This window comes from Limanda limanda, chromosome 3, assembly GCF_963576545.1.
Source record: "Limanda limanda chromosome 3, fLimLim1.1, whole genome shotgun sequence".
NCBI classification, from domain to species: Eukaryota; Metazoa; Chordata; class Actinopteri; order Pleuronectiformes; family Pleuronectidae; genus Limanda; species Limanda limanda.
Window position 1 is genome coordinate 15,110,881 of NC_083638.1, and position 25,095 is coordinate 15,135,975.

Sequence of the window (25,095 nt, forward strand, 5' to 3'; positions counted from 1 at the left end):
GTGCTGGAAGGAGACAAAGTATATTTAAGCAATAAGCCACGAGAAGCTGTGATTCTGGAACCGCTCAGAGACAGTGTTAGGGACTCTTCTACAGGAACTGTCAGAGCATAGCCCCAAGTAGCATTTTGCTTTTGTAAAATGACTGCAATAAAGATATTGTGTAAATGTGCTATAAATGTTCAATTTTTATGTCATTTCAGTGACAAATAATGATACTCTTAACAGTTTAAAGTGGTGATTTTGGCTTATAAGGTATTTTAGAAGACCTCAAGCAATGGAGTGTTTCCCATTAATTACCTAGACTGTGGCAGCCCAAAGTATTCTAATTTGCCCCACCAGATTTTCATAATGAAGCAAAACATTTTTGACACTTCTCATTATTACTTAAGAGATCCGTTACTTGGTGTCCACAGCTCTTTTTGCAGCGCTCTATGCCGTCTGCCTGCTCTTGCTAAGGCGAACTGCCACACGCTCGCACCGTGGTCCATACCATGTTCCATCGTCCACTGTCCACGCACACAGTCAGACCTCAGAGTTTCAGCCGCAGTTGCGACATCAATGCAGTTCTTTCTCTTACCTGAGAAATGTTCTTTCATTCTTTAGTCTGTGTACCAGTCGCTTGGAATCTGCTGATGTCAGAGTGACAGAATCCCTGTATGTGCAAATTAACTCCTGTTACCACCACAGATTGAATTAGTTCTGTGGGGAAACACTGCAGAGTCAATCAGTTACTGAAAAAACTGTTTTGTTTTAAATGCAGTAATTTAAAATGCTGTAGCTGAGCATGTAATGGACATGGTTAAGATGTGTAAAGGCCTAAAATCCTTGAAATGTCTACTTATAATCAATTACTTTTACAATTAAAATGCAAGCGAACACACTGCAGTCATTTATTAGCTGTGAGTTAAGTGGTTGTGAAAATGTCAATGCGAAATAACACCCAGCTAAATGTAACAAGACTAATGAGCATGTTTAAGTTATAACTAGATATAATAAAAAGGAATCCACAGAAACTCTCCTCCCACGTACGTGTCTTGTCAGCTCATCACAGTCTTAGAAATGCTTCGAATGAGTAAACACACGGTTGTTTCTTTGAGCAGAGCTAATGAATGATGGAAAAGTTCTGATTGTTGGTAAGGAGAAATGTCCATGCTGCCACCAGGGGTGCTGTTCAAATCCTGACTTCTGTAAGCAGTGACTGTGTGGTTTCAACAGTGTTTACAAGTAAAATAAACAAATAATCACGTGAAGAGGTTCGATTTGTTTCTGTGACGAACGGCAAATAGGAACTACTCCAAAGTCTGAGCCCATCTCGAGTGCATTAAGAATATTCATCTGTCTCAGTAACCACCAAAGACTGCAGCGCAGGAAAATGAGAAATGCTGTTTTATAATGAGAGCCTTAGGCAAAGACATACAGAGACATGTCTTAAAAAAAAAAAATCTGTCATCATATATTCTTCTAGTAATACTGCAGTGGGAGAAGCATACTAAGGATGTGTGCTCTTTGAAGAGATCCAGGCAGCTCTGTAATGTTTCAGATGGAACTTGCATTCCTTTATGATGTGGGCTTAAACTTATATCCTGTTGTTTGGTATTCAGAGAGATTGTGTCAGCAGTCCCACAAGGGAGACATTTTAATATTAAAATTTTTTGCCGTCCAGTTTTGTGGAAAATCATCCTGAAGCAATATTTAGACATACACTGGTTGCTAAAGGTCCAGTGTGTACAATTTTGGTGACAGGGATCCATTGGCAGAATTTGAATATACAGTTTTTCTGATGTGTGATCCTCCAAAGTGTACGAATTGTTTTTTTGTTTACTTTTATATTGAAATACTTTATCTTCACCTGGGAGCAGATCCTCTCTACGGAGTCCACCATGTTGTTTTTATTACAACTGGTTACCACAGGTTCTCTTTCATGCTTGGAAGGAGAGGGTTAGGTGAGGGGTGTTCAGCTGCAACATGCAACTTCACCACTACATGTCACTAAATGCTCGTACAGAACCTTTAAAGTACATTGTATATATTGATTATATTATTTTCAATATATCTATCAATATAATCCAATACATTTATGTTTATGAATGTAATATAATCATCAGAGATCACAGAGGTTGTCATAGGAAAGAATACACGTCTGGTTGACTCGCACAGGGACACAGAGCTATGTGAACGAGGCCTCTGGAGACAAAAAGCAAATGTGACAGACTTACAAAAACGAGTGCAACTTCTCCTGACTTAAAAGGATGATGGTTCAGTAAATATCATGTTAAAGATCACATCCTGGATGATATTTCTCACACACTTGTCACCATAATGATGCAACACAGGAGTTGTTTCAGCAATAGGTGTGTTCACTGACTTCAGAGAGTTTCAAGCTGCTGTTTGTTCAGGGATTGAGATGAGCACGGTGGCTCATCCACCATATTTGGTCTGGTCTACCAGCAGTAAAGGGACTGCATATTAGTCATTGATGTATTCTATGTGTAATGAGCCTTATTTATTCTTTTATCATCTGTCCTTATCATACACATACATATATTTCCCTCGATCAGCATGTAAATATGCAGTCATACAATAGTGCTACAAGCAGCATCATGATTTAAAGCTGCAAGTATTAATGTTTTTGTTCCGACAGTGGATAAGATGAATAAATGTAATTTGAAAGAAGCTGCCTGTGGAAAAAAACGGGAGAGAGTTATCACTTTACTATGCATTTCCTATCATTTCTAGGGTGCATTTCAGTTCATTGTTTTGATGCTGGACTGTTTGTTGCAGTCTCTCTGCTCTCAACATTTCCAGCAGCAGCAGCAAGCAGCTGTTTTCAAAAACAGCTCTGATAAACCCACTGAAGGCTACTTGACCGGCGCTAAATGGCAGGCTGACAGCGCTAGCAGCTACCTTGTGAGCAGTGAGGCATTTAGCAGCTAAAGAGCAAGATATTTTTCCCCAGGGGCCGCTGGATAAAAAGAAAAGAGCCAAAAGGAGAGTGAATATTGAACTTACATTTGTGCTGTGGCCAGTAAAACAACTGCAAGACCGAATGCTAATGTTTCTGTGTGCCTGCTGAATGTGGACCTGCAGGTAACTCTGTCTCTGCAACATTCACACTCAGCAACAGTGGAATAGGATCATTAATATGTCAATGTCTTGTTTACAGCTTGTCAAAAAATGATTAATATTCCTTCAAGAGGAACACAATTGTAATAGGAACAAAGTTAGCTCAAGAAAATAGTCAAGTTTGTTGGAGTTTGTTCAGCAGGATCGATGCTTATCCTCTGTTTTAAATGTCTATTTAGTCCTTTAGTACTTATTGTCCTTGTCGCCCTGCTCTTAGATCCTTCACTTGGCATTATCAAGCAGCCTAGATAGTCTGTTCTGGTACTGATAGCTGTCACTAGTGATTCTCTCCTACACATCCTCAGCATCCTTCCGACAGCTCTTGTTTAAAAGCCAATTAAAAATGGAGACAACACAACGTTGTAAACTGATTATTGGACCCGAGTTCCACCTGCATTACAAAGATGGCCCGCTGAAGAAATTGGAGCGACCAGATGGAGAAAAAAAGAGAAGAAAATCAATAGTCCACTCTGCCTCCAACATCTTAATGCCACTCTCAGTGGAGAGGGATGTGTGGAAGTGATGGAGTCTCTGTCAGTTACTAGACATCAGAGGAGTTTTTAATTGAGGCCCCAGTGGGGCTGGGAGGGACATGGGAGATGTTGAAGGAGAGAGGGAGCCAGGCCGGTGTTAGATGAGGTGGGCAGACCTGTCGTGTGACAATATAGTCGTCCACATTCATCTCTCGTCCAGACAACAGCTGGGCAGCATGACATGACATTTTTATTACAGGATTTTTTTCCTGTATATCATGGTATACATTCTGAATTTGGTATATTTGGTATGGCTTGTGGTGGATATTTGTTCCTTTCAATAGAATTTCGTAAATCTGCAAGACAAATCTCTGGTATAGTAACAATGTATTGCCTGATGTTTACATTATGATCTAATACAGGATTTCCTTGGGGTCTTAGAAAGTCTTAAACACGTCATACGATATAAATGGACGTTTAGGTGGGTCTTATTGTTTTGTCGACATTAATTTAGTTCTATTCTCATTGTGCATTCAAATTTAAGAGATCATTTTTTTTTTACAGACTTTTGAGTTTGTAATCGGTGTTGTACTTCTTTATCAATGGTACAGCAATTTGCATGCTGTAAGAAGACTACCAACAAGACCACCATACCTGACACAGCTCTTTTACACCACATTTAGCAGATTTACACAGTTTTTAGAAAGGCAGTTAATCTGCAAAAAAAGGCAATAAACTTGTTTCCATATCTCAAAAGAGCATGTTTGCATCTCTTTTTTTTTCTTCTAAAACTGAGAAGGTCTATTACCTCGTCTTGCCAAATTTCCTCGATCGACAGGGTTTCTCATTTCTATCACTGCCAATCTAAGCCAGGTCTTATAAAAACCTGTGTCCACTTTGGAATCATTTCACCTGGGAGTGAATGCCGATTGGATCCATTCCCATTTCAGACAAAAGCCAGATTTTAGTGGGTGTCAGTGGGTTGTTTAACCAGTGGATACAGGGGCTATAATCTACAAGCAGCCCAAACACTCGGCTTGGCTTTGGTAAAGACTACAGATACCTACGGTCTCTGCCTGTAGTTTGTGAGATAACGGGGTGTTTCAAAGATTATTCTCCACTTGGCTGCTTCACCTTATCTTCAACCATGGGGAAGTGTAAATAATTCTGGGACTCTCATATTTCCTCATATTTGTCATTCTTGACATAGATCATAAATTTCATTCAATAGGCTCTAAAATAAAACCTGCAGTAACATTAATAATATAGTTCAGAGCAGTTGTGGAGGAGTGTTTCATACCTGGTGGGATAGCACAGTGCGTGTGTGTGTGTGCGGGTGTGTGTGTGTCCGTTTGCTTCACTGTCTCTGAACTGCTGCACTACGAGTTCATTTTGCTTTGGGTGAAATATTTGCAAGTCTGTTTTATGTACCATGAACCCTGTGTGTTTTCACCGTGCCTCTCCACAACTAACTTGTCTCATCACTGGGACAGACTCTCTGGCAAAAGTGTCGACACCGTGGCTTTTCTTCTCTCACCAGCGGCAGTGCTGCTCGTGTCAGAGCTGGAGCACATTCGCAAACATCCCTCATACTTGCTGACATGTTTCCTCACGGTTTGCACCCGTCTCTGTTGTGCTGTCTGACTCCATTTCCTCACCCGCCCTTTTCCGAGCATGCAAATGTGCGTTTGTTTTAGTGTAAAAAGAGAAGCGCACACGCTCGCTGGTTAACATGCAGTAAGCTGATGCTCGCCCGTGCACTTTGACGTGACATTTAAAATCCTTTCTGTACCAGAATAAATGGGGTAGCCAAGTCCACATCAGGGCATGTACCGCCACCGGTGTGAGGTTTATGCCGGTTACACTGCCCACCTCTATCTGTCTTACTAACACGACAGCCATACAGTTTGCTCTGAGCTATGTATTCAGTTAATTAGCCAGTCTACTGGGTATGGGATTACCTTCAGCTTTAAAGATGAGAGTATTCACTGTAACCTTGCTCCTGGCATATCTGAGTAAGACTTGAAATCATCCCTTTGAATGCGGCTGTATCTTAGCCTCGCCCTTCCTCCCTCCCAGACAAATCAGTGACTGTCATTGTAAGTTTGCCTTTATGTACTGTGACAATAACCCAAAAGAGTCCCCAACAATATGTCTTACCCATTTGTTTAGAAAAAATGACATTTTTTGGGAACTTTCTGTGGTGTTAGCCACCAAGAAATGTCCCTTGCAGCTGGAAGACACACCTCCCTTTATGTACATGCTGCAACATAATGAAGTACTGGTAGTGTTGAGTCAGTCATGGTTTCTATGATAGCTCTCATGTTACTTTGAATAATGTGGCCATTCCAGAGGTTATACATGCCAGTGAATACTGACCTCCAGGGACGTGTGTATTTATCAGACCAAAAACCCCTCGGGTGCCGCTTTGGTGAGTCTAGATAGCTTGGAGCTGATCACTGGCCTTACGATGGTGATGTCTCATTTGAATGTCTGCCCTGTCAACCTTTGATGGTAATTTGTTTGCTTACCATGGTGACCATGGGAAAATAGAGAATCAGGGTTTGATAACTGTGAGGGAGCCTCCCAAACGGCTAGTACATCCAAGGCGGGCAGCAGGCATGCAAATAATAGTTATTTCTAAATAATATATATATAAATAAATAGATATAAAGAGTAGCTCAATGTCTGCATGTTCTACTAAAAGCCCCCAGTGGAGTTTCTGAGAGGAAAACTCCACTGAAAACCTATATTTTAGATGTACTCACCCACTAGATTGGTAGTTGGCTCAGCTACAACGCTTACAACGTTATTAAAATGTTATCTCTGCATTCACTTAGTTAACAGCTCAATGCCTATTTTGTTTGTAAACCAACCAACACTGCTTATTTTCACCTACTTTGGTTGTTTGGTCATTCACCTTCCGTCCATCCTTCAGCGACACACTCATCATCTCTCCCTCTTACCCTCCGCCACGTCTCCCACCACCACCAGATGGCTTTTATAGCTCTCCTGCTGAGAAAAAAAGGGTGTGCAGTTAGAAACTTTATTCCTATAAATGCAGAGCCATAACTCTGTCTTAATGTGCACGTCTGCACATCATACACTGATGTTTGCCACGAGCCCGGGGTGTCAAGGGGAGGGCACAAACGTCTGACAAACTGTGTAAGTTAATAGGCAGCAGGTCGTCCTGAAGATGAGCCCATTGCCTCTCTGCATCCCAATAAGACAGCGAGGTAGTATCTTTGCGGAAAAGCGATTTATTGAAATGCAAAAAGAGGAGAGAAGGCTCAGAGCAAGAATGCTGACAGGACAAAAACCTGTCGCCATCCATCTCAGTTTGCAAGTGAGCTTCTCTTCCTCTCCCAGTGAGAAGAGGTGTTCCTAGAAATATTGCGAGAGCAGCTGGTGTGTCTGCGTGGTCACAAGCTTTTACAAGCTGTGGCTGGATCGGGAGGGTTTTACCGTTTTGATGGACACCTCTTCGGTTGATAATAAAGGCTGGTAATTGAAACAGAAGCTGAAACAAATTCAAAGTCATTCGTTGAATGTGAAGATAATATTCATGCTCATGTTTTCCATTCTGGCTAATCCGTGTCCTCTGACACCAAGGCCATCTTCTTTCCATTAGCACAGTTGTTATTGTTTCTGCCAATTTCTTCCCTGTGAGAATACCAGTGCTGCACAGCAACTGAATAAAGAAGTTTAAATCAGCACTGTCGCCGAGCCTGTTTGCACTCGCTGAGGTAGTATGCATCAATCACCTCACCAGTGTTGGGTGAGTGTGATTTAAGTGTGAGCTCCTGTTTTGTCTCACTGAGTTTTATATGGCATTCACTTCACTGTTTCTACCCTGCCTTTCTGTACTGTGTGAATGAATGTCTTTATCTCTGCCATGTGACTCATTGTTAGAGAGATATATAAGCCTATTTCCACTCCTGGGTCTGGCTGTGCCTCTCTAGTCTCTGGGGCTGTGCAGGCCCTACAGCAGGGCCGGGCCCTGATGCTGCTCAACCCCTGGGCTAGCCCTGAGTCCAGCTCACTCCTCTGTGATCAACACTCCCCCTCTACCAGTCCCTCTGCTCTCTTCTCCTTTTTTTCACAACCAATCTGAATAAGGCCAGGTTGTCCATCCTGAGAATGAAAGAAAAACCTAATTGACTCTTCCTTTCCTCCTCCTCATCCCCACAGCTTGTCTACAATGAGCCTGGAGGCTCTTTTTAGCCTCAAGCCATCTCTCTGTCAAAGGACATTATTCTCCTTTGGTCGCATCGTAAGAGGCTAGGTTTCTTCTCGGCAGGTAAAACTAGGGTGACAGTCGGAGAGAAAGGAGCTTTGATCTCCACCGCCTTCACGTTGCAGAACCAATATGACAGGCAAGGGAGTCTTAGGAGCACTTTATTCTACCAAATGTGCCGGAAAGAAAACATTCAGCCTTGTAAAAAGGCCTGCAAATCTTGGCTCTCACAATACCTGTGCCGGCCCCTTGCGAGTCCCCTATAGTATCTCCCCGAGACTAGGGGAGCCTCATTTCTCACCGGCGAGGCACCCTGTGTTAGAGGCTCCCTATGGAGGTGGTGTTTTATCATTCTCTTGCCTGCCCCCATTAAATATCTATTTTTACTTTAGCAGCCTGCTGTGGCCTCCTATCATACACAAAAAACCTACAGTGAAACACCACCTTGCATAAGAGGGAACAGTAGGGGATAAGCTCAGGGTGTGGTCGATATAATCTCAATTAAAATGTTTCACACATTCATTGATGGTACATCTGTAGCTACCTATTATTATATTTTTTACATTACCTTTAATGGTGCTTAACAACAAAAAGCTGCAAGCAATGGACACAATAGCACATCACAGTATATGTGCAATATAATACATAATACACCATCACCATGTAATGGCCTCTAAAACTGCCCTTCGTGTTGACTCCATGCCTCACAGACAATATTTCCATGAAACCAGAACAATATAAAGAAGATATGATATCTGATGAGCATTATATTGGGTGTTTCTGTAATTGTGTCCACCTACTACCTCTTTATCTGTTTGAGACAGATATGACCTCTATGTGCCCAGACAGCTGTGGATTGCGGCCACAGCACAATGACAATCGTATTTTATAAATGAATAACAAACATACCAGGAGCTAATTGAAATCGTTTTTAACTGGCTAAGTTTTCTTCAAATTTAACTACAAGAGCACTTGGAGAGCACACACCACTGCTAAGGCTAAAATCCCATCTCGCTGTGTGAAAGAAAGGGGAAAAAAAATCCTGGATATTTGGATAGTTTTTCTGGATCCGCTCCAAATTTTAATGACTTCTTCCTTAAGTGGAAATCGGTTCAATAGATTTTGGGTAATCCTGTTCGCTAACGCAAATAAACACACAACATCCTTGATAGAGGTAAAATAGTATACAGTGTACAGAAGAACATCGCATGCAGAAGGAGGAGATCAGCTCTGATTTACTTGCTTTCATTTGTTATGTTTGCAAAGTAATTATTTTGAGTGTTCTGATGTCACAGTACAACGATGCAAAAGGACTCATGAAAAATAATGGCTTTACCTAGCTACAAATGTTACTGAGTTGCTTTTATACATACCATATAATAAATCAAATATCATAAAGTGCTGCGTGTCTATGTGGTTTATGTGCACTGGCTAGCTAACTGCCATTGTGTGTTGAAGGATATCAAAGGAAACAGAAACCCCGGTGAGTTTGTGGCATATAGAGTCTGTTATTTATCTCGTTTCATTTTCTGTCATATCAGGTAAGTTTTCCATTTGTTCACCGCAAAGTCAGCTTTAAAGGTACATTCATTCATTTTTCTACTGTACAACTATAAATATGCATTCTAATGAGAGCTACACATTCACAGTATATATAGACAAAGGCAAACGTGTGAAGTGAAGTTGGCCCTGTGTTGGTGCAGCTCTCTGCAGATCTAGGTAATGTGGCAGTGCAGCCTAAAGCACTCCATCCTTGCCCTTGCACAGAGGGAATAGGGAAAAGGGGGAGAGAGACGATAGGTAAACAGAGCCATTAGAGACAAATCTATTTCTGAGGAAAACAAAATCACATCATCAAACAAGAGAAAAAGAAAAATATGATTCTGCAGCCCTTTGGGCCCTGGTGTAGCACTGATAGCCGACTATGGCATTTGTCTTTATCAGTCTGCCTTGAGGGAGGGAGAGCATGGTGGGAAGGTGTGAGAATAAAAAGAGAATGAGAAATACAATGGAAACAAAGAACGCGGCGTCTCCTTTACCCGTCACAAAGAGCAAGACTCATTTGTTACTTTTCTGGCTTTATGAGTCATGAGCAGATTGTGTATGATTATTCCTTTCTCTTACATTTTTTTGTGCAGATTCTCTGTTACTACAAAGTGGCTCTCAGTTGGTCATTCTTTAAATATAGCAGAGTGAAGGGCTCGGTGGACAGCGAGCCGCAGCATCATCAGTCATGACTAGCCTGGGGAAGCATGCGCAGCTTCATCAAAATGACAGGATTGACTTTCCAGATTTTATCCTTTCTCTGTGACATTTGGTTGTTTATCCTGTTTTGCAGTCGCTGGACCGGAGCGCCTGTATACTGCCTTGTGTATCGAGACTCTCCTGAAATAGATATCTTTACACAGACTGAGGTGACCCTAAAATGTGATTATAATAATTACATGAAATATAATATTTGTCATTTGTCTACTTCAGCTGTAATTGCCTCGATATAATCATTATTTTTAATATTTTGCTAGCCAGTGTAGTTAAGGACAGGTGTAACAACAGAAAGCACAGTGTAGCAATAAGCTATGCTAGCAGCTCTGTGGCTCTGTAGCTAACACGTGCACAACGATTTACCATCCTCCCAATCTTAGTTTGACCTTTCAGCATGGTAACATTTGCTAATTGGCACTAAATACAAAGCACACTTATGGGACCATCATTAGTTTTGCAGATATTTGGTCATAAACCAAAATTAATCTTTGATCTGATGGTGGCATTTAATATATTTTATAACAATTCATCCTATGGGAAACATTAATGTGTGTCCAATATCTCATGGCAGCAGAACCAATAGCTGAGATATTTCAGTCTGGACCAAAGTGATGGTCTAACTGATAACAGACGGACATTTCCGTCTCTAGAGGGGTCCTGCTAGTTTTTTTATTTTTAATGACCCTTTTCTATAATTGGTACGCACATGTCCCTCATCCTCCTCCTGTCTGTGGGCCTCTGTGACCTTTGTTTAGTCTGTTTTGTGGAACAATCAGGTACATTTGTTTTCTCAGCATCAGATGGACTGGATTTCCATCTGAGGATTGATCAACTCCAATAAGACAACTCTCTTTGCCCTCCATCTTGGCAGGGCCGTACTGTAGCCTGCCTGCCTGTTGTCATAGCTGACGCCAAGTCCTTACAGATGCTTCATCATTTTGCTCTTTCCAACTCTAGTCATTTTTTCGGAGATCTGTTTTTGCTAAAGCCAGGCTCATAGCTATTCAGTGGCTCCGCTCTGCTGTTTTACTTTTTCTCCCTCTGTTCAGTTTGAATACTCAAGGGAAATTTTGTTGTTTCTCTAATGTCTTTTTTTGGTCCTGCTGACCAGTTTCTATTTCTCCTCATTAGTTTACAATTTGCAAATACTGTCATTAACTTTGATGTATCTTGATGTTAATATATATATATATATATATTCATATACATATATATGATGTGGTGTATCACAGGGCCAACACACATAGACAAACAGCCAATCAAGTTCATGCCTATGGTTCAATTCAAGTCTCCAATTAACCTAACCCCAGTCTACATTTGTGTGGACTGAAGGGGGAAGCCAGCGTACTAGGAGAAAACCCATTTAGAAATGTGGGTTATATATATATATATATACAGTATATACACATATAATAGCAGTAATAATAGCTACAGTAATATAATCAATATCCAAACAGTAAGATATAATCTAAATGTTTAATTTCATTCCCTTTAATGAACTATAATATTGCAGATATTAAGAAGTTGTCGATTTTAGACATCTGTGCAATGTGCAGCAGAAGGCAGGGGGTGGGATAGTTAGCGCCAGCATCCTCTTAAAGCTGTGCCAGTGCTGCTTGACTGAAACGACAACAGAGTCATATGAGCGTGGTAAGCTATTTGCCATCTGGACCCAATTGAAAGGCTCAAGTGTCTTAATTGGATACTAGTAAAGAATATCTGAGTAAGTTTACATAAAGCAAAAAGGTACGCGAAGGGTAAGCCCAATACGGCGTGGATGCGGCAAAGCTGACGGAGATGGTGATGGCAACGATCATCATCAGTGTCATCGTTCGTTTTGTAATCTAGATAATACTAAAAAAAGCAAAATTCTCAAATGTTGAAATAACAGTGATAGATACAGGGATGAAAGTTTGGCTCTTATTTTAGCTCTGCAGGTTTGAATAATGAGGCGCTCTCTTTCTCTCTCTCTCTCTCTCTCTCCCCCTCACTGTCTCTCCCTTTGCCCTTTGCTTCAGGTCAGAACATCGCATTCCCCCCGGTGGCTTTGTGGGTCACTGTTGGCCTGGCTGTGTGTCTGCTGGTGCTGCTCATCGCCCTGGCTGCTGTCTGCCGCAGGAAGATCAAGGAGAGCTGCGAGGAGGCCAGGAGAGAAGGTAAAGGGAATTGGAGGACAGAGAGGGGGGGGGGGGACAGGAGAAGTGACTGTGCACATTCAACAGTATATTCTCAGAGGGAATAAAAGTCATTGTTGATGAGTGGGAAATCTGTGTTTAATGCCCAACTTTCGATAAAGAAATGTTTTGGGGTTGTCTTGCCTTCATTAGGAGCAATTTGAAACTTGCATCTCAGAGCAGCAACTTCATGCGCAAAGATAAAAAAGTAATGAAATGTTTTCCCGTTTTTTCTCAGGCTGTGTACAAGGGCTTGCTGAATAATGGATGTTAAACTAGCTCAGGCCCTTTCAAGCCTCCTCTGAGCCTTTTATTCTCAAATCCTATTCTCAATCTATGACTCCTTATACTCTTGTCATAGTGGGGCCGGGCCGGTCGATGATAGGCGATCATGTAGGAGGTGCAACGAGAGCGAGGGAGATGGATCCAGAAGCAGCGAAAAGATGTTAAGCGCTCAAGGAACATAAAAAATCCGGAAGGAGTAGGCACTTAAACGCGGCAGCATCTCAGATGGTGGAACGCGTATCTTTGCCAGAGAGGAACATCATTACTCGGGTTCCAGTAATTAGTAATGCGGGATAGCCGAGGATCGCCGCAAGTGCAGAGGGAAAAAAAAGTTTTGAAATGAGATAGATAGTGCAAAGCCACCAGCTCTGCTGTAATGAGATCCGCTCAGAGTGGAGGAGACATTTAAATAAAGGTCAGCCAGTGTCTGCACCACGGCCCAGAGGTTTAAAAATAAATATGGAAGTGACACAGACGCAGAGGAAAGAGTAAATAGCTCCGTGGAACATATGAAATCAAATGTAATGGAAAGCGAGGAATATAATGCAGTTCCTCCCACGGGAAAAAGGGCTCGCTTGGTTGCGGGTCCTTTTCTTCACTGGGTCGGATGAGGAGCTGCATTTCTCCCCTGCAGCTCCAACACGGACGGCAGGATTGATTATGTGGTCAACGACTGTCCGCCTTATCAAATGTTAAGTCTTATTCTCTCGCCTGCTAGCAATGTTTTCGCAAGTCTTTGCCGTTTTTTCCGAGCATAAATCTGAAGAGTGAGAGCGCTGACCATTTCACATATTATGCAAAACTCTTATACTCCTGATAGAGTGATACTGTATGAATACAGATGTGGATGGGGCTTAAAATAGGATTGCTATGCACATATCCGGAGCTGTGGGGGGGGGGGGGGTCAGGAAGCAGGGAAGTGCAACCTAATTGTGGTTGTCTTATCTTTTAATGGTGTTCCTGGGTATGGCCTGATTGAAGTTGACTCTCTCTCCACTGTGTCTGGGTAGCGAGGGTGAAAGGGTCACTAACAGTGGAGGAGTGCGTAAGTCATTTTTCTTTGCTGTCATAATGTATGTGGAGCACCCGGGTGTGTATCGTAACCGAGCAGAGCAGCTTGTGGTGTTGCAGCTGGAAGTGAAGGCTCAGCTCCAGGGGCAGAGTTTTGTCCCAGCACCAGCGTGCACGGATGTGTGTTTTTTTCTTCTTCATCCCTGTCCTCTATCCTTCCTTATGTAATGACTGTGACTATGTATCTAATAAACCCTTTCACTGACCTATTCAGGACTACTGTTCCGTTTCTCCAAAGCTCATTTTACATTTAAATAAGCACATGATTATATCAGAGCTCCCCTTGAGAGATGATGTGTTTGTGACAAGTGACAGATTTCCTCTGTGTGACATATGAAAGTCTTAAGGAAAACAGTGTTTCCCCAAGGGTTTTTATTTCCACTGTGGTGCACATGTCTCACAGGGTATAACCCTCAGCTTTACCCACGCTCAAATGCTGGGATAGATTTTTTATATGTTTCACAGAAAACACAATGAAATAACTCATGAGTCTTTTTTAGATATGATTTCCATAAAATTAGGGCCGACCGTTTCGTGATCACAGCAGAAGATGATCGGGGTCAGACGTGTTCACAACACGAGGAAAATGTACGCGTTTTCTTTAGTTGTCGTTTTTCTCAGTATTTTTTACATCCAATGCCAAATATAAATATAAAAGTCCCCTGATCTCTCGACATTTGGTGAAAGAAAGCTGCTCATTGTGTTGGTTTAATGTTGCTTATGAGCAAGATTTCATTTCATATTTCTCACCAACAGTGAGAAGGGATAGGAGATAGATAGAAGATGAAACAGAATATGCAGCAAAGACATTAACATTAACATGCACAAAGGTTGCAAATAGAAGAAGACTGCTGTTTTTCATAGAACCTGACCTATATAGGGTTAGGGTTATTTATCTGCTGAAATATGTATATTTTTTTAATTTGGGATTCCTAAGATGTTTTTAACAAACCCTTATGACAGAGAAATTATATTTGATTGTTTAAACATAATCGTTATAATAAATAACTATGGATACAAAAAAACACAAATACAACAAAATATATATATTTTGAAATGAAAACGCAAAAATTCAGTTGGCAAACATATCAGTGTATTAATAGCACCGTAACTATAGGTTCACTATCCGGAGCCATCAGCCTGTGGTTATAGTGGAATCAGTCATGTCACAGCAGTGTTTTAAAGCGAGTCAGCATCAGTGCGGCACAGCTGAAACTAAGAGACAACAGAGAGGCAGAAGGGCGGATGATGAGGTACAGTAACACTCTCCTGGCTTCAGGGAGTAGCTGTTTCTGTCCCCTGACTCTCTCCCTTGTGTTATATGTGCTTTGTCCACCTTCCACCCTCCCTCTCACCCCCACACATTTGGGATGCGGCCAAAAGGGCATAAAAATTGAAACATTCTCGACGTACAAGGGGAGCAGTTTTCACTCCCCTGCCCTGTGCATGCCCTCGTCTTCAGCCTGACTTTAAGTTGCCTTTAAATGTTGCTCTCCTATCAAAGCCCTGACACCCCCCCAAGGTATTTCCACTGCTGCCACAGCGCTGGGCCCTATGTTGATGTGAAGGTGTTGAATGAAGTGGTAAAGGTAAATGGGCTCACAGATATATGTGTGGATGTAACACTGCAACTGTGAAAATGTAAGGCAGAGGTATATCTTTTGTTTTTTTTTTCAAAGGTACTTTTGTTGCTTTTACCCTCAAAATGTGCACTTTATTAACAGGTTAACCCAAAACTGCATTTTAGATTATTCAATAACACAATATCCTCTTGTTATGAGTCATAACAAATCCCTAAAAAATCCAAAATGAATGGCAAATAGCTGAGTACGTTTAGCTGACTTATGATGTGTTGAATGTGCACACATATACAGTGCATAACACTTTAAAATATAATCTTTATAACAGTCTAACACAAAGGAGGACAAACTGAAGAATGTGGTGGGGGTGGATGCATATGCAGGCTGTGTGAATCTGGAAACTCAGCACGTTCTGCTGCCGTAATAATAAGTATTTTTGAGGTTAATTTCCCCGGAGGGTTGTACTCTCTGCTGTCAAATTCAAGAAAAATCAGGCAAATGTGCAGGGATACAAACAAATGAATTGTGTTGCATTGACATTTAATTTCTGTTCAATTATCAGTTGAATCCCATGTATCTCACGCCCTAATCTCACATCCAATTGCAGTGAAAACGGTGTCGCAGAATTCATATCAGCCACTTGGATACTCTGTCCCAAAACTATTTTTAGCCCGTGTGTGTGTGTGTGCGTACATGCACAATTGTAGCATGTGTGTATGTAAGTGTGACAGCCATCACTGGGTTGCCTCCCTAACTCTGTTGGCAGTGGGTTTTCAGAAAGCCAGCAGCTAAAGCCTAATGTGATTACTGACTTTGTGAAAAGGGCTGGATAGGAGGTTAAGGGGTGGGTATGGCTCTTTGTGTGGGTGTGTGTGTGTGTGTGTATGATGTGATGGGGCTGCCATTGTGCGGAGCTTTGCCGTCATATAGGCCCTCTCATCACAGCCTGTGTCCTTTGAGCTGTGAAGGATCAGCTCACCACGGGCCTGTGATGAAGTGACTACATTGTGTGTCTGCCTTTGTGCTGTGGCTCCCACTGATAATGGCTTCTCTGTCCTCCCACAGCTGAGGAGGCCAAGGAGCTGGAAGACGAGGAGTCAAAGACAGGTCAGCTCATGTCCACCTGGTCAAGCGGATGCGTGCATCAGACACCCGCTGTATGTTTTATCCAGCACCGCTGTGCAGGTGTAGATCACCAATGCTGGTCAGGAAACAGCAGCGGTCGGAAAAAACACTGGTTAAAGTTTAACACCCGTCATATAAATCTCACATTGAAAAATTGCAGCAGCTTAATCATGAACATCAGTACATGTTATCCACTGATGACTAAATTAGTGCTTCATCAATCTCAGAGCCAATGGCAGATCCTCTGATGACAAATCAGCCTCTGGGGGAAATAACCGATATGTCGGGGCTTCCTGTGTTTGTCATACAGTGTTTACAGTCTGACACCCATGTCCCAACATGTCTCCACACAAAACACAAACAGTGATGCTTTTGGTATGTGTTATAGGTCCAGACTACATTTTGGCAAATCTCTATTAACAGCTATCTGCACATGAATGGAGATGAATAAAAAATGTGTTTCCTTGCAAGGGACCAGAGTTTGCTCGAATGTGATTGGTCAAACTAAAAACTGAAACTAAATGGCTTCCGGACTCCAAAATCCTGTGCCTCACCTACAGATGCACAATACAATGCAGATATTAACATACAATTCTGTGTATAGAGATTATGACCACATCAATTGTGCAGCCTGACCTTCCTTTGCCCATAAACCAGCCAATTAGTTCTAAACATGTGCTAACAAGCATTGAAAACTGCATTTCTTCAAACATAAAGGTTATTTTATTTATTGTGCTATAGTTGCATTAATACAAACTAACATAAGAATCACCCACATCTTAGTTTGGCTGCTCTCAAATGGAGTCCAGGTGGCAGGATGGTAACAGGATCCAACAGAACAAGTACCTGAGTGACTTGTGAGTAAACGCTGATGGAGCATGAGGGCACATGTGAGAAAGGAGACCAGCTCCAGCCCCCGAAATCCGTTCAACACAGCAGCATAGTGGCATAACTCTAAGTGTGTGTGTGTGTGTGTGTGTGTGTGTGTGTGTGTGCGTGCGTGCGTGCGTGCGTGCGTGCGTGCGTGCGTGCGTGCGTGTGTGAGACAGAAAGAGGGAGACAGACGCCCTAATTTAGTGATGCCAACGAGCTGTTTTACTTTGTGCCTTTCCCCCAAAGCTACTGCTCAGACTGTAAAATCTATCTTGTCTATAAATCTAATGGGAACAAGTTCCACAAGTTCCAAGTTGCACGAAATGCCAACAATAGTGCTGCCGTGTCCTGCGCTCAAATGATCCTGTGCACTAAGCCGATGCTTGGCTCGATGTTCCCCCTGCCTCCAGTCTCGGTGCCTGGCTTTGCTAACATGCTGCTGACTTTAAATAACTATATATATTTGCTGTTCAGATGAGAGAGTGGTTCAATATTCTTATCTACCTCTTTGAAAGTAAGCAAATAAGCACGTCCCTCTGAATGTTGAATTATCTTTTCAATACAAATTTTTTTGCAGCCTTTCATTTGAAAGAAGTTGCTCAGGACTCATTTTTTGCTCTTGAAGTAACTGAATCAGGACCAAATACTTCTATGTGCTTATTTTTGGGTGATGAGGAGGATGTGGTATTTTGCTCAGTCTGGATGTGACCTTATGAGTCCAGAATTAATTTTGCCATTAGCAAGCAGAGCAAGCTCCTGCTCGGCATCAGTGAATACCCCTCACAGTCCTGAGCAGTTCTCCCCCATCGTTAATGTCATTACAGTTATTCATTTGACTCCTTCTTTAGTCTGATTGAATTATTTAGCCTTTCTGCGAACAGCAAAGTTAATACCATGTGATTTTAATAAGCTGAGAGGTGAAGGGGAGTCTCTGAGCGAAGTGGGGGGACAATGACTTTTATTCTCTAATGCCTCTCTCATGAATGTTTCAGGGCGATCTGTGCAGCCAGGCGCGGGGTCAGCCAACCCACAACTAGTGAGACTCAACAGTTCAGCTTTAGCTAAAGGAGTTCTGAGTAAAGCAGAACAGAAGTGAGAGACCGTTGTTCGCCTCGGTTCCAGCGCAGAGACTCGCGGCCTTCCTCTCTCGCGCTCTCACCGTCTTTGTCCTCGCACCTGGTTGGTCCAGGTGGACGCTGTGGGCAGTGAGCTGGTGAAGTCAAGCTAATGGCTCTGCCTTCGGAGATCACTCAATAAGCACTTCAGACAGGCAGCTTTGTTTTGCCATCTGGCTCCAATTGCGCTGACAAAGGCAGAGGTTCCTACACGAGACAAAGGAGCTGAAATGAGCCCCACTTTAATAAACCCAGGATGATGGGGAGCCACGTTTGTGTGTTATCTTAATGAACTGTCCAAAGGAGAGCGCGCCTCCCCTTTAAAAGCCGCCCTGATGTGAACAATAACCAGTGATAACCGTGGGGACCTGCGCTCATATATTCGCAATGGAGCAGGATCCCTTTGTTACCTTTACAGCGGAGGCAAATAATGTTTAACAAACGGTGGGGCTCCAATTCTGGATTCATTTTCAGGCGCTGACGCCAACAACCCCCTTCACACACACGATACACACACTTATAGGAACGCAACTCCATGCAAAAGGTCAAACACCTCACACAGAAAGGAGCAGTGCCATACACTCATCTACATCCACAGTTTGCACGGCTCCTGCTGCCTTCACCCTGCACCTCTCCACCTCCTCTCTTCAACGTGTTCAGTTATCTGAGCGTGATGTGCTGTTTAGACGGAGCTGCAGTCACGCAAGTGCAGCTCCTCCTGTCAGAAGTTGGCTTTAGTTTGTGTGCACCAGCCCCTTCTCGCCCTAAAACTCTGGACTCCTAATGCGTCAGGCCTTAACAACCAGGCCCCCGGAAGAGAGAGAGAGTTAGTCAGTGACCCAGTTCTTTCACAGCAAAAGAATTGTCGGAAAGAACAATTTAACACGCCCTCTAAAATGGGAGCTGCGTGTGTAAAACGGGTTTATTAACCCTTCTTAACTGAGGCAAGGTCCCATGAAGGTGGATGGTTTGGGAATACCAAGCCTTTTAGAGCAGATAGCAAAGAGCTCATCCACTTCCCTGTCTTACGACTCCTTCGTATTCAGTCCAAGTTGCTGGAAGTCCAGAAGCTCATCATCCTGAATACCGTGTTGATATTCGAGTTCGCTAATGTTTGTAAAGGGGATTCTTTAGCAGAAATAGGAAAGTCAAGCCGGAGTCAAAGTCACCTTTGTGTTCATTAGTTCTCCCTTCTGTCTGTATCGAGTTATTCACATTACTATGAAAAAACGACATCCTTAATGAGCGGGGAACATTATGTCCACCTTATGTCTCTCTTGGGAACCAAAGCATGGCATCGCGAGTTAATGAAGTTTAAAGATTTTAGTTGAGAGTACAGCTGCATGGTCCTTGGAATTCGATATTTTTGTTGCCTCTGGGGATATAATCCATTGTAGATACCGTGTAGTCAATATGACTATAAGAACATAGTTTTTACATGTTCGTTTAGAGATAAAACTGCATTACAGGGGCTGGGATGACCGAAGGCAACTCGTAACGACTAAAGAAATTGATTGGTTGATATCTAATCTATATTTTGTAAAACCTGACCTATCCCTGATCTTTACCTCAAAGGAACCCTGGGAAGTTTTTGATCATGAGTAGTTTTATGAAGCAATGTTTGCCGGCGGTGCATTTCACATCCTGCTGTTTGTGTCATGCAAGTCTGCAAACCAGACCAATCAGAGAGCTCGTGTTTATTTACAATTGCAGATAGGTTTGGGCCCCATTCCATTCAGAGCGATTACTATCCTTGCTGAAACTGGTAAGACCGATTTTAACCGTTTTTCTAAAATGTGGCGGGTTGATGCCATGACTGATAGAGGATTCCTCACTGAGAGCACTGCTGAGGCATTTTCAGTGATATCCAAGATGGCTGTTGCGAATTAGCTATGAAGACTTTGATGTTTTCTCAGAAGGAAGAACAAGCAACAACACACTGTAAAAAATGGACAGGTAGATTTCACTTTAGAAAACGCAATAAGGCTGAAGTTCCTTTTAACTTATTCATACCTTATTGTTAATATAACATATAACAATAGTATTAACAAAAAATTGGCAAGAGGAATATACTTTTTCTTTTGCAATTTCCAGACCAGGCAAGTATCTTGAGCAGGGCTTTGTGTGTGACCCATGATGAACTATCTTCCAGTATCATACTGTGATAGACTAGGATTTCACAAATGCAAGAACTTAAGCAGATAGAATGATCATGTGAGAATTTCTCACTTTTATTGTTTGAAACCAGTTGGTTTGTTCCACTCACGAATCTGCTTGTTGTTTACTGTGCACACTGCACATAGCTTCACTCACGGTACCAGAATGTCTCCTTAACAACAGCAACTTTACCTACAATTATGATAATAATAAATTCTGGCGTTTGCCAAGAAACATATATTATGTCTTAGAACACAACTCAACTAAAACATAGTTGTAAATGTTATACCTGTTATAAGCAAAACAGTAACAATTTCATGATTTGAAGAGTGTTGTATTTTTATTGCGATTTGTGGTATTGCCTGACCAAGGCTTGTTAACACATTTCTAACTGGATTCTTATAACATAACCCAGACCTGCAGGTCACTAATATACTATTCCACAATGCTTCAATAGGAATTTAGAGGGACCCTGGAAAACAGCTCCAGGCAGCTCTGCTTGACAGGCCCTTCCTTTTCCACTGGCACCACATACTCGGCCACCGGGCTCTCCCAACGGTCACACATTACTGACTAAACATATGTAAATAGAACATTCATGTTGCCTTCATTATTCGATGTGGGTCACCGGATAACTTCAAGAGCGCTAATTAAAAGAGCTCCCTGCACACCATTGCTTCCTGGTTATTTAAGCAGTGCACTCATGTTCCTTGCTGGTTCAGCAGCATACAGTAAGCTACATGTTTACTATGGTATTATCTCCAAGGGGAACCCAGAGAGATGCTGTATCCTTGTGGAAGGCCGAGCAGCGCTGGTTTGGTAATAATGGAAATTGTAAAATTCCTACGACATAAATCATATAGTTCTCACACTGCCACATATTCTGTAATTATGTACAAATAGTTACTTACTGTGCTTGCTTCCCCTTGTTATTTCTATATAGAACATATTTTCGACATGAGAATGTGTTATTGTATATGTTTACTATTTCCACACATCTCTGTATGTATATGGAACACATACAGTATCTCAAGAATCATTACTGTCATCGGCTTCACACTTGGCATGTGTATTGTTAAGAGCCCGGGAATCGCAGTGTCACGTGATTAGTTCAATATTATGTGAATAAAATGTGAATAAACAGACAAACAGAACCTTGCAGTGAGGACGGGGCCTTAAAGGGATAATCACTGAAAAATGAAAATGTACTCATTATCTACTTATCACTTTGCCGATGGAGGGGTGGTTGAACTGTTTGAGTCCACAAAACACTGCTGGAGTTTCAGGGGTAAACATTGTAGCAGCCGAATCCAATACAGCTGAACATAGTATGGACTTATTTTCAGACGCAAAAAAACAACAGAAAAAACACAGTACTCCGTACTGGTTGTGTGTTGTCATCTAAGTGTCTGCAAGCCCTGACATTCACATCATGCTCGAAATTAGGTCATTTATTACGTGTTTTAAGCCTAAAAGTCCATCAGAATTGTTTAAGCTAGCGTACATAAGCATTTCTGAGGGTCCCAGACAAACCTCTGAAATAGCCGACGTGCAACACGTGAAAGTTAAGTCAATTCTCATAGGTCACCTTTGCAGTTTCAGAAAGAAAGCTCCAACCATCAAAACCAAAGGCCAAGCAAACAGCTCATTCCAAATAGGCTTGTTCAGAATGGACACTGCACTGGTATTACAACAGGGGATTGCTAGTTGTTTCAGAAAGTTTGGAAAGAAACTCATCAAGATTGTGCTGCACACGGAGCAACTTCTGCAACCTCTCAGAGGGTATCTGCTTGTCTGTGAGGAATAGGCCACTTGATCTTTGTCTGATTAGATAGAGGAAAAATGGCAGCTCCTAAATCATTCCGAATAAAGAGCCTTGTCACAGTTTCACATTCACACGAGTCAGTTTGCTGTTCATCACAACAATGGGCCAGTTCCGCTGTCCGCTTGTTTTTACGCGTTAATAGCATAACGAATCCTTTTGTGAGAGGACAGTAGTGCGTCGGAAATCTCTTCACTCGGAGAAATCCCCCTGCACAGGTGCCATTTACATCCTTCTGCCATCACCCCCGCCTTGTTCCCCTCCACCCAGTTCTGCCATGTAATCTATGCTCCTCTGACAGTACAGCCAAGGTCCAGTGGGAGAGAGCCTATCCATCTCACTACCCCAATCTGCCTCCCCTGTTTGGTTCCACATGAGCACTCAGCTGCTGTGACTAATTAAATAAAACGCTGTGCCCTCTGCTTCCTGTTAGCCACGGCAAGGTTGGTGCACAGAGATGGAGCAGACGAGGAGGAGGTGGAGGATGAGACGGAGGGATGCAGAAGGAGGGGGAAATGCGATAACAACCGCAAATCCTGTGATAATGTTTTGGAGACAATGGTCGTGAAAGTTGATGACAGCATGAGCACTTTTCAGAATTTGCACTGTGTTTGAACTTATTCATTCTTGTTTGTTCTCCTCTCCTCAGCCATGACACCACTGAAGAGTTAAGGCCAAGAGAATAAAGGTGAGCATGATTTTATTTCGTACATGCATCTGTCTTTAAGTACATCTGAGTTTTTATGTATTGCCCAGGTGTCGCTTTTTTCAGTTCTCCTTTTTCCACCGGTATTCTCTGCAGCATTAATGCTCTGGGAGGACACAGTGTCACTGGGGGCTATGGGAAAGTGCTGCTGTAATGAGGCTCGGCTGCATTAATTCAGCAGACATGGGGATATGAGAAGTCTTGACATTTAGATTTAAAGGAATCACAAGATCACTGGCTGATATTATAAATCTGTAATTTATTATATTTTATCTATCATGCTAACATTAATTCCACGTCCTTCTAAGATATGTAATGTATGAGTCATGTAGCCTTCATTTGTTTTTCTTTCTTTCGGAAACTTCAGAGTCATCATGAGGTTTGGTTTAGTTTCATCTTGCGAGGCCATGCAGCAGACCACAGACCATTGCAGCACACCACCATGTGTCACTGTATTCTGTGTCCCATATTGAGCATTATGTGTATTTATAAGTAAAACTAGAGGAGAAAAAACTACATTCTCTTCTTATAGGCAAGTTCCCTTTTTTTCACTGTGAGTTTTAAAATCGGATATGCTACCCTCACCATCGGGTGGTCTTTCCGTCCGCCTGTCCGTCCCATTCCAAAGAACGCTGTATCTCCAGAACACCTTGAGGGAATGATTTTACATTTGGTATATAAACATTCACTTGAACTTGGATTTCAGTGGCCTAACAAAGTATGTTTATGTTTCTTTCTTCAAACATGATGTCTTTAGTACATCTTGAGGGAATGTCATCGAATGTGGTACAAAGTTTCACTTGAACTCAAAAATCAACTGTTTAGATTAGAACCTGCATTTTGGCTATTGATCGTAAATAGGGAAAAGGAATTGGAATCCAATAGTTAGAATAGTCTAGACTGCAACTGCCTTGCGTGTAGGTTTGGCAGTACCAGACGGTGTTCCTTCAAGAAGTTAGGATTAGGTGCAGACCCTCATCCATGTGGATGAATTTGAGATTTCCATTGAGGCCTTGTGTTGTTTCTCGTTGGAGGCAACAGCGATCTGATTTTCATTTTATAAATTAGTTTAAGATCAGGAGGTCAGTCCCCCCTCCTCTGCCAAACTGACATGACGTATGGGAAACTGTGTAGTTAGTAGCAGTGTTTGGTGGTTTGATTCAAGTCCCAGTTAGCAGCAGAAGCTCAACTGATACTGACACTACCTAACACAGAAGATGGCACATGTAAGTGGGGATTGTTGCAGTGAGTATTTAACTGCAAGTAATAGCAAGGAAGCAGTAGAGCTGCCCCACGAGATATATCTCACACTATAAATATGTAAACATAGATATTGTAAGACAAAGTGTGTTGTATGATATGTATTGCAGAGCCTCATCTGGGGAGAAAGAGGTGCTGAATAGACTTTCAGCACCATGGACAGTTACACTCCCTACACTGACATGAGCGGGGATGATGTGTGAAAGTGTTAGAACTTGTTGGTTTCAGGAAACTTGTTCTGTGATTGGTCCGTTTGATTATTAACTAAGGAAGAGAGTTCTTCCCTCCATAATACATATGATTAATTGTTACAAAACATCATCAGTTCAACTGCATCACCAATGAAACCGTACCACAAGTGGAGAGATGCTGTCCTCGATTTGTTATGGGCACATCATCTGGAATTATTCCGCCAGAGATGCTTCCATGTCTTCCTCTGACTTCTCACAAAATCTCACTGTCTGTATCTTCCTGCTTTGTCCATAAAAAAAGGAAATCCACATGTGGAGACTAGGATAGTTAGACATTACATTTTGACTTTAACCATTTATATTTTATAACTTTGTAGGAACATTGAGACCTTTAGTTGTGGTACAATTTAAGTATCTTCACCTGGTTTCGAGGATCATCTTATCTTGTTCTTTTCTCGGTCTCCGTGTGGCTGAAGAAGCGTTGTATTTACTATTGAGTGTTTGGAAGGTAGCTGAGTCTCAGAGTGCAAAACATTATGGTGTGCGATTCTTTTATTTTTTAGTAACCCATTTATACTGTGTAACCGAGGGTTGACTGTATGGCTGCATTATTTTTTAATGGCTCGCAGCAGGGTTACCTG

The 25,095-nt window shown here is 42.1% G+C and overlaps 1 protein-coding gene across 2 annotated transcripts in view; it reads left to right on the forward strand.

Annotated features, from left to right (window-relative positions):
- cd276 (CD276 molecule) overlaps positions 1-25,095 on the forward strand; it is a 74,748-nt gene that overhangs the window by 38,788 nt on the left and 10,865 nt on the right. Inside the window, exons 5-7 of one of the 2 annotated variants that reach the window (XM_061068104.1) lie at positions 12,114-12,251; positions 16,271-16,312; positions 22,947-22,985. In XM_061068104.1, the coding sequence (XP_060924087.1) occupies positions 12,114-12,251; positions 16,271-16,312; positions 22,947-22,969 (203 nt within the window). In that variant the 3' untranslated portion in view covers positions 22,970-22,985. The remainder of the gene's footprint in view (positions 1-12,113; positions 12,252-16,270; positions 16,313-22,946; positions 22,986-25,095) is intronic. The other variant, XM_061068105.1, reaches the window with a different exon arrangement.